This window comes from Lycorma delicatula, chromosome 1, assembly GCF_047948215.1.
Source record: "Lycorma delicatula isolate Av1 chromosome 1, ASM4794821v1, whole genome shotgun sequence".
Taxonomy (NCBI): domain Eukaryota; kingdom Metazoa; phylum Arthropoda; class Insecta; order Hemiptera; family Fulgoridae; genus Lycorma; species Lycorma delicatula.
This window is the reverse complement of record NC_134455.1, coordinates 30,189,520-30,206,397: the sequence shown is the minus strand read 5'-3', so window position 1 is coordinate 30,206,397 and position 16,878 is coordinate 30,189,520. Positions and strand designations below refer to the sequence as shown.

The 16,878-nt window shown below is 30.9% G+C and overlaps 1 protein-coding gene across 7 annotated transcripts in view; it reads right to left on the bottom strand.

The window, feature by feature from the left end:
• chico (insulin receptor substrate 1 chico) overlaps nucleotides 1-16,878 on the bottom strand; it is a 150,523-nt gene that overhangs the window by 18,216 nt on the left and 115,429 nt on the right. For all 7 annotated transcript variants that reach the window (XM_075382297.1, XM_075382279.1, XM_075382288.1 and 4 more), the window contains 6 exons: nucleotides 13,312-13,504; nucleotides 10,814-11,001; nucleotides 9,687-9,802; nucleotides 8,847-8,925; nucleotides 4,060-4,251; nucleotides 1,986-2,184 (listed from right to left, as the gene is read on the bottom strand). In XM_075382297.1, the coding sequence (XP_075238412.1) occupies nucleotides 1,986-2,184; nucleotides 4,060-4,251; nucleotides 8,847-8,925; nucleotides 9,687-9,802; nucleotides 10,814-11,001; nucleotides 13,312-13,504 (967 nt within the window). The remainder of the gene's footprint in view (nucleotides 1-1,985; nucleotides 2,185-4,059; nucleotides 4,252-8,846; nucleotides 8,926-9,686; nucleotides 9,803-10,813; nucleotides 11,002-13,311; nucleotides 13,505-16,878) is intronic.

Here is a 16,878-nt window from a genome sequence, read left to right as displayed (position 1 = left end):
TGGAGTTTTGATTGGAATGATGAAATACCAAGTAAACTTACAAAATGGCTTATAATGCTAATGGTTGAGTTGTACGAAATAATGTGCAAAAGCATGTGCTTTAATAAGATTACAATAATGGTGGAGAATGATGAAAACAGTAATCCTTTTAGTACCTCATAAAAAATACAAATAAGAAAATTTATTATATTAAACATCCTTTATGTTTTAGCCAAGAAAAGTCATTTGCAGTGAAGTAAATCGATTTACCATTTTAGATGGCCCTCTTTTTTCTTCACAAAGTTATGAATAATACAAAACCACTTCATTCATAGGATGTAGCATCTTCTTATCTGAAAAGATATCTTAATTTTTAATTTCCTGGCAACATAGCTCTAGAGCTACACTGCAAGAAGTTAAATATGGTAATCAGTCAAAAAATAGGATAAAAGTTTTTTTTGCATTTTGTCATGTTTCATGACCCAAGGAACTCCAAAAACAAAAAACGTGAGGGTACACAGGGTAGTTTTTATAAACACATTTGTATTTATGAACGTGTGTTGGTGAGTTTAAAGCTCAATCATTTTTGACTGGATACACTGATTTTTATGAAATTTTGTAAGGAGACTCATGTATATTGAGCAATTTGTTGGTAAAATTTTAACATCAATATCTCCAGTGGGTGGGTGGGGGAGGGGGTTGTGGGGGTCAATTTTCTCAGTCTTTTACAAACATAACCCCACTTTATATTAAGCTCAGTACATATGTGTATACTTATCTTACCATTCTTAAAAAGAGATTTGCCCCAAAATTCCCCCTCCCCTTAAGTCAAAAAAAGCTATCTTTCCATTTATTGCATATTTTTTAAACAAACTTTTTTTAATGTCTTCCTAGGTATGGTAGTAGTGAAAGTGACCCCAAAAAATACTTAGGAGCAATATTGGGGGTAGGGAAGCTGATCACATTCAAAAATGTCATTTATTTTATTTTTCAAAACATTTTTGAGTTTATTTAAACTTTTAATATTAAATAAAAGTTAATAATAGGCTTTTAGTAAAAATATTACAATACAATTTCATTTGTTTAGAAAACACCCCCATACAAAAAAGAAACCTTAGGCTACTTTTTATTGTTTATATATTTTTTAGAGGAATTCTTTTTTTTTAGTTCTTTCATTTATCATTGTAAATGTAGAAAAATAAATAAAACTTTCTTTGAAGGTGGTGGTGGAGCAGAAAAAAAAATTGTTTTTGAATCTCTAAAACATTTTTTGATTTATTTATACATATAATGATAATTTAACAATAAAACTATATCATAAATTACCACCATACCAAAAAATAGATCTTAGATAACTTTTTTCATGTATAATTATTTTTCCACTATATAAGAATAAATAACCAGCGCCAGGAAAGTATTACAACTTTGCTATCAGATCTTTAAATCTTTATTTACATCTGGAGTAAACAATAATCTCAGATTTTTTTTTATTTTAGGTTCAGCTTTTGCAAAAGTAATTTCATCAGTTGCATAAAATATTTTTTAAAAAATAAGTAGTAAATATATATAAATTACTAATTGCAGTAGTTTGCCTACTATCTATTCTCGAAAGTGGGGTTTTAAGGCATAAAAACATTTTTTTTTAATATCATTTTTAAGCAGTAATACAGTGAAAACTAACTACACAAAAAATATTTTTACTCGATGACAATAACAAAAACCAACCTAGAGACCATCAGTTATGGAAGAATATAATAAATAACATGATGCTGCCCATTTCGTTGATCACAAAACACTTAACAAAATAACAACAAAAGAAATTAGGCCTTTTCTTAAAATTACTAATTTTGCATCACAATAATGTGAAAAATAAGAAATAATTCTTAAGATAAAAAAAAATAAGTTTTTCTGATCATGTCATATCTCTAAATTGATACAATTCATAAAGTTAAAAAATTCATAACTCTCATACATAATGTATACTGATGAGTTCTTGACAAAGTTACCTTTTATTAAAAGTAGGTCTAGATCCTACAGAATAAGCACGAGTAGGTCGCTCATTGGGTAAAATTTCATCTTCACTTGGAGTAATGAATGTGCTCACCTTCTCTAAATTATACTCAGAAAATCTTATATCAGTTGATGGTGTTCCCGATATAATTGAACAACTGCTTGCTGGTGATAATTCACCACTCCGATAATGATCTGCACAATCAAAAATTGAATATCATGAGATCCTGTACTTCAAGTGAAATGATAAGGTAAATATTTAAATTTATCATACAGTTTTTTAACTGATATAAGTTATTTCCTTTGGACAAGCAAAATTTTCACCTCATCTTCACCTTATCTCAAAGAAAGTTTTAACACTTTTGAAAGGTCCTGAGCAAGATAGTAACATCCATTAACATCCTGGTCAATCTAAACCATCATGAATATCTCAGAAAAAAATCCTGAAAAATTAAAATGCAAGTAATGCAATGCCAATAACTGAAACTAATTTGATCGGTCCCTGTTAATCTCTGAAAGTAAATAATACTACATGCAGTTCTCTTGCAAATAGGTGAAATTAGAAGTTAAATTGATACTGGTTGATACCTCTTAATACAGAAAAAAGAAATTATTTAATTCGTTTAATAATGTACTATATCTGAATACGTAAAGTCTTAATGTTTATTTTGTATTTTAAGATGATGTACTTTTTAATAATATGAGGTCCATGTCTTTTCTCACTGCAGCAGTAACTTATATGTAATATAATATAAACTGACAGTATAATAAACTTTAAAGTTTTTAGTTATACCTATTTTTCAATTTATTATTTTTTTTAATAAATATCTAAGTATTCATTAGAATATAGACAACACTAATGGATATTTTGATCAATGATGGAAGGCTACAACTAAGTCCATAAACTGGATGTGTGTAACAATTTAACTTCAAATAATTTATACAACATAATGTCAAGTTATGTAACATTTGCGTAATAGGAAATATATTTAACTGCCTGACAAACAGCACATTTATTCAAGCTTTATGGCGCAACAGAAGATAACTAATTATGATAAAACAACAATAAAGAATGAAAAGAAACAATTCTTTTTTGAGGCTTGATAATTATAATTACCAAAAAAGAATTAAGAATATTATGTATTAATTTCAGCACAATCTCACAAACCTGACTCTCAGTAATACCGAATTGTATAAATAGATATTGCTCATGCACCCAACCTTATTATTAAAAAATATTAATGTTCCTAAATATGAGAAATAATTAATGGTAAAAACAATTTAGAAAGTAATTTGGTTTTATATCTTTGCAGTGGTAAATGAAAAATAAGTGTTAAGCATTACAGTAAAACTCTAATAAAATGTTTTCTTAGGAATGCAAAAGATTCTTTTTTTTAAGTACTTTTATTTATTTATTTATAGTCGCATCAACAATTAAAGTCAGTAACAACAAGAATAATATTAACTGTGAGAAATATTTTAAGAGTGAAATGTAATTATCAAATATTTCTTGGGTTCATTAAAAACATAAATTTAATCTTAACATGATAAGAACAGTAACATAAAAAAAGAAAAAAGTATGTGACATTTATAGCTATTTGAAACTTATCAGAAAGAGAGCTCTTCTGGAAGTTAAGTGGATCTTCTTAAAGATCAAATAGCATGCCCTGAACTATACTCTGGATTCAGTTGTCTCCACATTCAACTTATCCCTAGCTATAAACTTGGACTTCAAGTAATTAATTTAGGCAGAATCAACATATAATAAGTGTACATATTTATATATTGCTGATTTTTTAGGACAAAAATAAAAATTTGAAAAAATATTTTACAATAAATGACACCAGAAATTTATTTAATAGAAATAGCTTAATATATTATATTACACATGTGAAGGGATCAAACAGTTATTATATGTATATTTTTAAATTAATAAATTTAAAAAAAAATTTACTGTAATACATTCATAATGATTATTTAAATTTTGTTTATCATTAGTTACTGATATATTTAATATAATAAACTGTATTTAAATTAAAAACTTTAAAAATACACCACACTATTATATACCTGGTATATTGCGACGGTGACGACTTCCAGGATCCATATCAACATATCCATCATCATGAAGGACTGGTGCCATATGTACATAACCATCTTCAGCAAGGCTGCTTCCACGACTATGATTAACTGAACTACTTCCACCACCAATGCCAAGCCGCAATCCACCAAAGCTACTGCTTGTGACTGCAGGTTTATCAACTGTCAAATTAAAAAAAAAACACTTTAAAATGATTTTAATCTGCTGATGTGATAGTAACTTAACGACTAAATCACCATACAAGGAAGGGAACCATTTAAAACACATTACGGAAGCTCTGGCCTCCTACTCACTAAACTTGCCAAATCCCCTGAAATTATGGTAACTTGTACTTTTTTGTGATGGATTTTTTCATTCAATCCTTTTGTTGCTTTCATTAAAGCTTCTTCATCTTTCTTTGGACAAAATTTTTTTTTATAAATTGGTTAACCAAAATAAAGAAACAAATTTATTTATCATATATTTTAATAAATAACCATGCTGCTATAATATAAACATATTCCAATGATCTATTTTTTAAATGTGTAAATAACTGTTAAGGTAACATTTCAAAGAATAATTTGATACAACTGAAACATAATTCTGATAAATATTGTCTTGAGTAATACAAAACTGAACTCATGAAAGTATTGCTTGTCAAGGTTTAGAAAGTGCAAAATAGATGGCAGTAGTTCTTTCTATCAGAAATATCTGAAGAGCTGTGAACACTGCTAAAAGTACAGTGGAGGGGGATAGTGTATCAGAAAAGGACATCATAAATAACAAGAAGAAATTCACTGTTCCAGCAATCCATCCAAATCCTGTGCATCAACTTTTTATTGTTTGATTAATAATACATACTTGAATTTTTGCTTCTACGGCATATAAATTTGGCATGGTAGCATATTAATAAATAAGCTACTATTATTGTTTTCAAAAGATGGAAAAAAAAATTTTTTAATATTAAGTTACTTAATATAGAAAGCATAATATAGATAGTTGGTAATAATTTTATCACAAATGTCTACAGAGATGTAGCACTACTAATAGTCCTGTGGAGGGAAGAGATGACGGTCAGTCACTGGGTATGAGATCGATCAGGTCTATAAAGAGAATGATAAAAAATCTCCCATCCAAATCTTTGAATTGTTGCTGTTGTGCATGCAGCTACATGCAGTCATGCATTATTATGAAGAAAACAATTCTTGATCTCAGCATTCCCCATCATCGGTTTTGAATGCCATGATGCAGTTTACAAAGTATTTCACAATAGACTTGTGAACCACAAAAAAGTGATAAAGATGTGATGGATGTTCCACGTTCCATGAAATCAATCAAAAACACACCTTATTCCCAGAATACAGTTACCATGATTTTCCTTCAAGACTGAGTCCGTTAGAATTTTTTCGGTTTAGATGAACCAGAATGACACCACTGCATGGATTGTTGTTTTGTCTCCTTAGGCATTGATATAGAAATCTACGTTTCCTTACAGTGATGATATGGGAAGAAATTCATCCCCCCTGGTTAAAGTAGTTGGGAAAACACATGCAGATATCATTTTTTGATCATCTTTGTGAGCACATGTCAACATTTTCGGCACACAGTATATGATAGTGAAGAGTATCAGTCAAAAGAAAATGTTGTCATTGAAACTTCTGGAAATTCTAGAGAATGATTGCTAATTGTAAAATGACAATTTTCTCTCACCTTTGCATTCACATGTTCAATGAGAATGTCAGTCCACAGTCTAGGTGTGTCACTTCTCCTGTAATCATTATAAATTTTGACTAAAATAGGCTCATAGGGCTTAATTAAGTTGGTTACTTTGTATTATATACTTTTTATTTTATAAATTTTGTATTACATCGATGGATGATTTTAAAAATGCAAAATTAAATGGATTTATTCAGAGAAGACTGATTGTGGATAATCACAGCATAATTAGAAATAATAAACTATTTTTTGATGATTGAATTCTTATCGCACAACATTCCTGCTAAAAATAAAATTTATCATAGTATGGCATCATGCTCACAATGGGAAAAAACTTTTCCCACAGAAAGTGTTACGTTAGTGTGCATACATGCACTCACATAGACTGAGTAATTCTCAGGAATGTCGGTGGGGGTTGGACTAGGAGACCATCAAAAGACGCAGTTTATGTTTGGATTTGCAGGTATGAGCTTGAGTGCAGTGACTTTGTTCAGAAAACTGTTCAGGAGATTTGCAATTTACAAGGGTTTTTTCTTCAAGGTCCGATTGGTCACAAAATTAAAACCACAGTAAAAATAAAAACTTTTTTATTTGTAACAAGTACTTACATAGTTACACTATTTTTCTACATAGTTGCCACTCCGATTTAGACATTTGTCATAGCGTGGTACCAACTTTCCAATACCCTCGTCATAGAATGTAGCCACCTGTGTTTTCAGCCATGTTTCTACGCTGGTCTGCAGCTCAATGTCTGTGCCAAAATGTTGTCCTCCTAGCCAGCGTTTCATGTAAGCAAAGAGGTGAAAATCAGACGGAGCCAAGTCCGGGCTGTGTGGTGGGTCATCAAACACTTCCCAACAAAAATGCTGCAGGAGCTTCTGTGTTACAGCTTTGTTACGGTTGACACTCTCTTCCTTCCCTGACCGCCTGCATCATGAACATCTGTACGTCCTGCTTTAAAGTTCCTGCACCATTGTTGCACTTTGCTGTTTCTCACTGAAGTTTCACCATACACATTACTTGTGTATATACACCATACACCAGCAGTCTGCGTGTATACCCCCACTACTTGAGTGATGTATGAGCGCAAACAACTATACTAATGTAATAGTCAATATAATATACTACAGTCAATTCAATATACTATACTAATGTTATAGTCTGATTTTAGGGACTTTTTCGTAATTGTATTGGTAATCATGTCTGAAAAGTATCTGTACATTTTTAGCCATATTGGATGTTTACTCTGTTGCCAGCTGTCAAAAGAATAACATGTGTTTTGGTACAATCAGTGATTTTTTATTTTTATTAATAATGGACCAGAGAATTTGTATTAAATTTTGCTATAAGAATGGAATAAAGTGTAGCAATGTTTTAAAAATGTTAAATATTGCTTTTGGTGAGTTTTATAAAAGTAAAGCAAGCGTTTACGAGTGGTATAAATGTTTCCAAGAAGGTCTTGAAGATGTTGAGTGCTCTGAACGCCCCAGCACATCTACAACCGATGAAAATGTGGAAAAAGTGAAAGAAATGATTATGAATGATCGCTGAATCACAATCAGAGAAGTTGCTGATGATGTTGGGATATAAATTGGCTCATGCCATGAAATCTTTTGGATGTTTTGGGTATGAAACGTGTGACAGCATAATTTTTTCCAAGATTGTTGAATTTCAAACAAAAACAGCAGTGAATGGAAGTTGCTCAGGAGTCAATAAATGAAGAAAAAAACGATGAAACGTATCATAACAGGTGATGAAACATGGGTTTATGAATATGATGTTGATACTAAGGCTCAATCATCCCAGTGGAGGCATTCTGGATCATCAAGACTGAAAAAAGCTCAACAAGTATGGTCAAGTGTGAAGGTTATGCTCACTGTGTTCTTCGATTTTAACAGCATAGTGCATCATAAGTTGTTGCCACAAGGTCAAACGATGAATAAGGAGTTTTACCTATAAGTTCAATGTCGTTTGTGTGAAGCAATCTGAAAAAACACCCTGATTTGTGGTGAAAAAATTCATGGCTTTTGCACTATGATAATGCACCTGCTCACACTTCATTGTTTGTTCGTCAACTTTTAGCCAAAAACAACACTGTAATGATACCCGAGCCGCCATATTTGCCCGACATGGCCCTGTGTGACTTTTTTCTATTCCCAAAAATAAAGAGAACCTTAAAGGACCATCATTTTATAATCACAGATGAGATTAAAAGCGAACAGATGAAACAGCTAAATACTATTCCAAAAATTGAGTTCCAGAAATGTTTTAGGAATTGGAAAAAGCGCTGGCATAAGTGTATACTATCTAATGGGAACTATTTTGAAGGGGATAACATTAATGTAGATGAATAAATATAATTCTTTCCATAAAACAAAAATTCTCGTTACTTTTTGAACACAACTCTTATATTTTAAAAAATGTATAAAAATAGACTTTGTAAGAAAATAAGGTGTCCTTGATGGAGAGGAACAAAATTACTCTTTAAAAAAGTGCTTCAATCTTTCTAAATGTGGATTATATCTGTAGAATGGAAATTTATTTTATAAATTTGGTTTTGTTGAACTATCCAAACCTTTCCATGTTTTTAGTATTTATTTATGCTATATTCTTTTCCTTTACAATTTTTCACTTAGACAACTAATGTTGTATTTAAAATTCAGAATTTATAAGTAGTAAAGTTCTAATTGATTATTTTTAAATGTTATTAGTGAGAATAAGTTACAGCATCTGCATGCTTCAACAGCCAAATAAGACCTGTATATTCCTAAACACTAATTTAAAAGTATTACAAAAAAAATAACTATTTATATGATTAACTTATCTAATGAAGTAGGGCCAATCACTAAGAAAGTGCCAGGAAAAAAGTACCAAAATGCATATATAAAATCTACATTTTATATATACAAATATACACAAATTAATAATTAATAAACTGCTAACATCTATGACAAAATGACAATGTCCCTTGTCTTTTATCTGGAAGGTGTTAGATCTTTTATTAATCCATTTATAAAAAATTAAGGCAAAATGACAAAAAATAAACAAAATTATTTAATACCTGGACTCATTGGCATGTATGGACCAGATGACTCCAATGGAGATGAACCACAAGGACTGCAAATATCAGCCAGTGAGCCCTGTAAATGTAACAAAACATTTGATAAAATTTTACTTGTAATAAAATATGAGTCTTCTCATACATTAAACAATAAAAATAAAAAAAGTAATCTTTTATTTCATAATAATGAAGCAAGAAGCATGCATATGTTTTAAAAAATTTACAAAAATAGATACTGTATAAGAAAATAAGGTGTACTTGATGGGGAGAAACAAAATTCCACTTAAACAATGTGCTTCAATGTTTCTAAAATTGGATTACATCTGTAGAATGGAAATTTATTTAAATAATCTGGTTTTGTTGAAATATCCAGAGTTGTTTTGTAACATAATTGCTACTGAACTAGTTACCAGAAATTGTGAATTTTTGTGTATACATCTCCAATTCCATAAAAAAGAATCAAATTAAGCAGTTATATAAAAAAAACTTAATATGTTACTTTTCATCATACTCATAAGCAATTAATGTCAAAACTGACATTTACTCGTTTCATTAGTACCCCCTGCCTTTAGTCCAGCCCTGAAATAAATTATGCTCAAAATTTCACAAAAATTTGTAACTGCCTGAATATCTGCATACAACATTTAGACCTACTTCCTTTAACACATATGATGTTTGCTGTATAACATAAGCTACAATACATACATAAGATGTGTCAACATTTATACCACTTCTAAAAAAAGAAAATTAATTAAAAAGAATGCTTTTACACAAAATAAAGTCACATTTCTATGCTAATAATCATTTCAAACAAAATAAAACCATTACTTCAACCATTACCTGTGATGGGGAACTAGATTTAAAGCCACTGCTGCTTGGGTTAGGAGAATTCTTGTGAGAAAGGTGATTACTAATAGTCAAACAACTATTTTTATCAGGTCCTACATAATCATCACCTAAAAAATGAAATTTTTCTTTAATACTTAAAAAATAACAAAAATGTATATTATAATAATAAAAGTAAGTAAAATAAATTATAACTATGTATGTTATATAAATAATAAAATAGATTGAATGAGTAATTCAGAAACATTACTGATTATCTGAACTAAGTAACTATTATAATTTACTAATTATGAAATTATAGATTTATCATGTGCTTTAAGGTTTCAGAAAGTTATGTTGTTCCACATGTGAAATAACAGGCACAGAATTTTCTAGTAAATGTCTTGTAAAATTTACCAGAATCGGAGAGCTAGTGTAATATGGTTTGGTATCACTTGTTGCACTATAGTAAACTGCTATAAATAATTTTTGTGACATTAAACAATCTATTCTTGTAAGGTGGCGAAAAAAGATGATATCACAATCTCAAGCTTGTAATCACTAATAGGTTGATTGTCTCCTAGCTCTTCCATCTCTTTATCCTACACTCCTTCTTTGGTAGACAGGCACTACAACAAAATAAAGTCTGTTGCAATGTTGGCTTCAATTACTATAATTAGGAAATAGAAGATGATAGAACTTAATAAAGTAAATTGCTATGTGTAAGCTTGGGCAAGAGCTCCATTTCATATCCAGAGTGCATATAAAATTAAATTTGATTTTATGTAATTAAATCTGATTGGATATAATATAAATTAAGATATACTTCATTAAACAAAAATATGGAAATCTACTCTGTATAAAAAATTTACCATGCAAAGATTAAAGAAATTTTATCTTTGTGTATTTTATTTAAAAGTCTTACAGAGATGAGAGTTGACATGCAATTTGGAGATTATAAATATGTAGAAAAGAAAAAATAGTATTAATGCTATTACAAGTGAACCAATCTAAAAGAACAGTATATCATGTGTTGTATGTAGGAAGTAAGTCAGTCACCTAGATATCTCATTGGTACACAATTACCTTCAGTTTTAATTCCTAAGCAAGAGGTTACTTTAAAAAAAAAAAAAGATGCTTACTGGGATGCCACATATTTTCACAATCATCCACATTTTCTTCTAAGATGACTGGTTCATCAGGTGTAAGAGAATGCCCATATCTATCCATGCCGCTCTCCCAGGTTCCATCTCCCATTCCCATACCTTCACCCTCCATAGATAACGATGAACCAGCAGAATCTGTAGAACATAGATCTCTTGAATCTGGGCTGCAAAGATATTAATTTTGACTGTTAATGGCATGCCATATAAAAGGAGCTACAATATAAATAAATACAAAAAATAACAGCACAAAATTAAGTTTTTTCTCTTTTGTAAACTGCACATTAATTTAGTTGCAAAATGTTCATCATTAAATTTTCTTTTTTTATCACATTTTTTTCTTCTAATTTAACAAACTCTGAAAACATAAAACTACATTAAAATTTAACAGATCAGTGTACAACTTTGTTCACAAATTATTCACTAACTACTATACAAGTGCATGTTCTAATCAAAGAACACTGTAAATCGAATAACTTAGCACTAATAATTTTATATATAGTTAACATATTTTTTGAACGTGAAATTTTATAGGAAGCACATGTCATATCTTTAGATAAAATTCACAGATTAACAATGATGAATTAAGGTCTGTTGTGATAAAACTGCCATGACTTGTAACAACAAAGACTGCATTTCTTTCTGCTGACAAATTTTTTTTTTATTATGTTCTAGAAAAACTTTTTCTTTAAAACTTGACAGTTCTGCATTCATCTGCTAGTTCTTGCATAGTAAAATTAAAATTAGAAAACAAACTTCTTCAACTTTTGAAATACTGACCGCCAATGCTGGTGGTCTCTTCAACACAGTTTATCAATCGTTTAATGTTCAAGAATATCTCAAAAGTTAATATTGCTGGGAAATTTCTATCTTTAAGATTGGCGAATCTGTATCATTCATGGTCAACTAGTAATGTACACACTGCATTGTTGTCTGTATGTTATAGTGTTGTAGTATATTTGATTACATGTGAGTTATTATGTTATAAAATGAATAGGAAGATCGATGTTGCCGCTGATTGTGAAATGCATGGAGTAGTCATCTGTTTTTAAACCATCAAAATCAGTTGGTTGCTGTGTACAATAATAATGTAATGAATGAAAGAAACATCTGAAAATGGTATGAAAAGTTTAACAGAATTAATGTGCATGATGAAGAATGTTCAGGGAGGCCCTTGATAATCATAGAGAACGTGTTGAAACACGTCGATGATGAAATCAGATAAGATCGTTGCTCAACAATTTTCGACCTGGCCCTTCTTTTTCCTGATGTTTCAAGGACTGTTATTGGTCACATTGTTCATGATCAGAACAATTAGGCTTCAGAACAATTTGTGCATGTTGGGTGCCGCATATTTTACAGAACATCACAAAAAAATCTGAATGGAATTTTTGATGCACTACACAGAAAAAGGTGACGAGTTCCGTAATTCAATTGTTACCGGCAATGAAACATTACTTTGTATTAAACACCAGAGAGAAAATGGTAGTCAAGTGAATGCTGTCATCCTCAATCACCAACCAGATCAACTAAGGTCAAGCCACAGCCATTTAGACGCAAACTGATGGACACAGTCTTTTGGAATTGGTTTGGCATACTGCTAGTTGATTTCACGCCACATGGAATGACTATATATACAGATGCCTACTGTGAAACTATGTAAGTTACAGCACATCATTTAAAAGCAGCTGACCGACGTCATCGTCCTGTTTTCACAATAATGCATGTCCATATGTTGTGGGTCTGACACGATTTACTGAGAACATTTGAATGGGAAATTTACGATCACCTACCATATAGTATGGATTTAGCTCCTTCTACCATTTGTTTGGGAAATTGAAAGAATTTTTGGGTGGTAAGCAATTCATAGGAGACAAACTTAAAAATGCTGTTAATCAGTGGCCAAATGGGCTGGCGGTAGAATACGACGTATATATTGAAGCTGGTGTATCACTACAATAAATGTCTTAATTCATGTGGCGATTATATAGAGAAGTAGTATAAGATGTGTAGTTTAAGAGAAATAAAAATATTTACAAAGTTTTCAGAATAAATTTTTTTACAATGAAACAGTCTTTACTTTAGAGATAACCTCTAGTACATTTTTTAAATTGTTTAAACCACTTATTACAGTCTGACTTAAATAATCATCATTGTAAGCTTGTATTAACATAAAGGTCACTGCAAAAATTTTTTAGCATTTCACACAAAATTTTAACTTATGTTACTCATGTAAATCACTCATTGTAAAAACTGAAAAATAATACAAACAATGATTAAGTGGTACAACACACAAATTACAACAAAATGAAGTGTTGAGGAGGTACTATGAGTAAGATTTTGCTTTACAAAGCAGTACTAACTTCACATTGAAAATATTCCCCCGTAGCTCAGCAATTAAAAAAAAATTCATTTGTTTATACATACATATATACTGCTTGTTTAGTTAAAATACACCAGAAAATTTACTACCTCACCTGACAGGACTGGAATCAATTACAGGAGGTGAATAAGATACTGTTCTTGTGTACATGGAGTGAGGGCGAGCAGCAGAGGGCTGTAAAAGCACATGGCGATGTGAGTGTTGTGAGATAGGAGGTGTTGCTCCTTCACTAGTAGTACGAGGACGTGTAGGTAAACTATCACATCTTTCTCGAACACCAGACAAACCTATAATAATAATAATAAACAATGAGTTTACAAATGTTATGAATTCAAAGTAAAGAATAAAGATATTTGTTAAAAAATTATTTTATTTGTACCCATAAATATAGAATAAATCTCATTTGATATTCCACACAGCACACAATACTCAAGGAGAGTTGTGTGCATAAACAAACAAAACCACACATGTATACAGAAGTGCTTGATGTAGGTCGAAGCAAGAAATAGATTTTGATCATTAGATAAACATTAAACAATGAGTTGTCTAATCAGATATTGTAAAACCCGGCATGAATTATTATGGCTACAGGACTTTAGCTCAGCAGCAGATATGACTGCATGATGTATTTGTTAAGGTAGACTGAAGAAGGAACTAAACAAATGTTAAAATTCTTCTAATCTTATATTTTGTCAAAAGATTATATTATTTCTTTTACACATTTCATTTTTTAAAGCAGGACATTTAAATTAATACTGTAGTACTACATGGTGGAAAGCTTCTTAATTTAGACTGCCTTCAAATCAGTTAATTATAATTGATAACAGTTAACAATTCATCAATGATTTATACTTGTGAAATGTTTGATCTATAAAATACAAAAATTAATAATTAATGACCAAGGGGTTTGATGTGTAATGTTCTGAAAAAATATATCATTGATTCCTGATTAAGAATGAGAATGTAAATAGGGCTGGCTTTACCTGATAAGTACTTGAACCACAGTGACTAGTCTGGTTTTTTGTGAAAACCCCAGTCAAGAAACTGAGGTCTTCTTCATACCTTCACAGGTAAGATAAGATTTGTTATCCCACTAACCTCAAAAAAGAATTATCTGCGCTGTCAGCCGCTACCAGACAAAGTGTATGCCACGTTAGTATCTAAAAGTTTCTACTTTTTCATGATATTAGCCCAAGCAAGAAGAAATGAGATAAGCAATGAGGTGAAGAAAAAAGGGATCAATCAACCCACAAAAAGAATTGCATCTCATCAGGATAGATTACAGTCTTGCCCAGGAGTGAAATTATATATAATACACGTAAGATAAAGCAACCCACACTTAACTTTCTTAAAAAAGATTGAACAAAATTCGCCAATAAATCTTTTTTATATTCATTATGATAAAAAAATGTACTCCTTAACTGAAATAACTAAAATAAATTATTTTTTTTTTATAAATGCTACCTTAATGGAATGATAAAGACTTTTTTTTTTTGAGTTACTACAGTCATTGGAGGATTTTTTTTTATTTTGAGTCAAGCTTCTTAAAGTCAATGTAACATTTATTATAGATTGGTGAAGAATAAGAGAACAGATCACCTTTTTTTTTTTAAAACTACTACTCATATGTCACTTATTGACATCTAATCACAATATGCAATTTGATAATAGTTCAGAAAAAATTACAAAAAATGATACTGTTTCAACTTTTCTTTTATTAATTTACTGCATAAGATTAGACTGTTCATAGTAGGGAATATACTATGCATTTTTCTATCAAAAAGAGTAACTGCATAAACCACAGACTTTTTATATAATCAGTTTCACTGGCAAGGAAAATGTTATTTTCCAATATGATTTAACATAGTTGAATTTTTCATCTCTGTTGAAACCAGTAACAGAAAAAAAATAACAATCATAACTCCTTTGAAAAAATCAATCCATCTAACCAACATAGTGAAAAATAAGGTACCATACTTTCTTCCCTTGCTTTCTTAAAAAAAATGAAATTGTAAAAAACTTAAAATAAAAACTATTACACTCTGACGCAAGCACAATATTAAGATTAAGGTCTGCCAATAAATTTAATATAATTAAAAAGAAAATTGCAGATTCATTTATCTGCAAGCATAAAATTTTAAATCAGTCTAAAAGTTTGTTCGAAATTCACTGCAGTTAATGTCAGTTAAGTACTAAGTTCTGAATGACTATTTGGTCTATATGGTATGGTCAGACCATTCCTTCCTTCAGAATTAAGATTCTACCAAAGGTGTAAATGAACAGTATTCCAACACCCCCTTCAAATAGGTGGTAATGATATTCCTTGTTTGTAACATCACCAATGCTACTATAAGCTGTTTCACAATTACTAGAGTATATTAACAGAAGATACATGCAGACATAACTGATTATTTTCTACTCTCTTCACTTTACATATAACAAATAATATATACACATGTTTTATATTATAAAAAAAATAAACTCAAGTGTTAAACATAAAGTATTATCTAAATTAATACTCTCCAGCCACCAGAAGTACACATTTACAAGTTAATTTAACAAATACAGTAGGGTAGGTTAAACTAATTATAATATCCATATTCTAACGCTTAAAAAACTGCCTTAACAACTTAGCTGCCGGTCTCGCGACGTGGGGTGTACGGTGAGGGGCCGGTCTCGTGCTGGCGCGAGATGCCTACTGACCAACTTTTTATGAGCCAGTACGGTGCCGGCATCGCGTGAAGTAACATGCTAACGTGTCTGCACTGCGCTTGAACGTTCTAACTTCGTTGGCAAACTATTGGTTTTTAGTTATTTTTTATAATTTTTTTTTATTGCGCCTGCAATATGAGTACGAGAAAGGGTCTGCCACGTGCCAAAAAACAAAAGTTGAGTTGAAAACAAAAGAACCGGATTACGTACAAGATAGTGATATTGAAGAGGAATTATTTGGAAATTGTGACGAAGAAGATGACTATCAGCCGGGTAGTGATTCTGAGGAGTATTCGTCAGACGACGACCGTAATCAGGGCTTGACGTTCGAGCAATTCCCAATGTAAATATCAAGTTACGGCCTACTCCTTCACATGCGAGGCCGAATGAACCATCTACTAGCGGATATACATCGAACTGGACAAGTACAGGTGACATAAAAAAGTTGCATTTTAACAAAATCAACGCTTTTTCCGGTGTGGTCAACGGACATGAACCAATTAATTATTTTGATTTCTTTTTTGACCAAGAATTACTTTCTATGATTTGTACGGAAACAAATGCTCAAGCTGAAAGATTAAAATCAGTAAATGAATCTGTAAAGGGCAGAATAAAAGACTGGAAAGAGCTAAGTATCCCAGAATTGAAAATTTTTCTTGGTTTACTGCTTCATATGGGTACAGACAGGATCAACTGCGTTACCCCTGCGAGAGGAAAACCCTTAGATGGTATTTGGAAATTCCGAATCACACGCTACAACTCTTTTTTATAAACTCTTATAAAATCTATAACCAATACTCAGGTCAAAGAAAGATGACCTTATACGACTATCGTTTAAACATAATAAATGCTTTGCTGCCAGTAAAATCAGAACCAGAAGTAGGCGCCTCATCAAGATCAGTCGGGTCACGCCATTACATTCGTAAAATTACCGAGACGATTGCAAGAG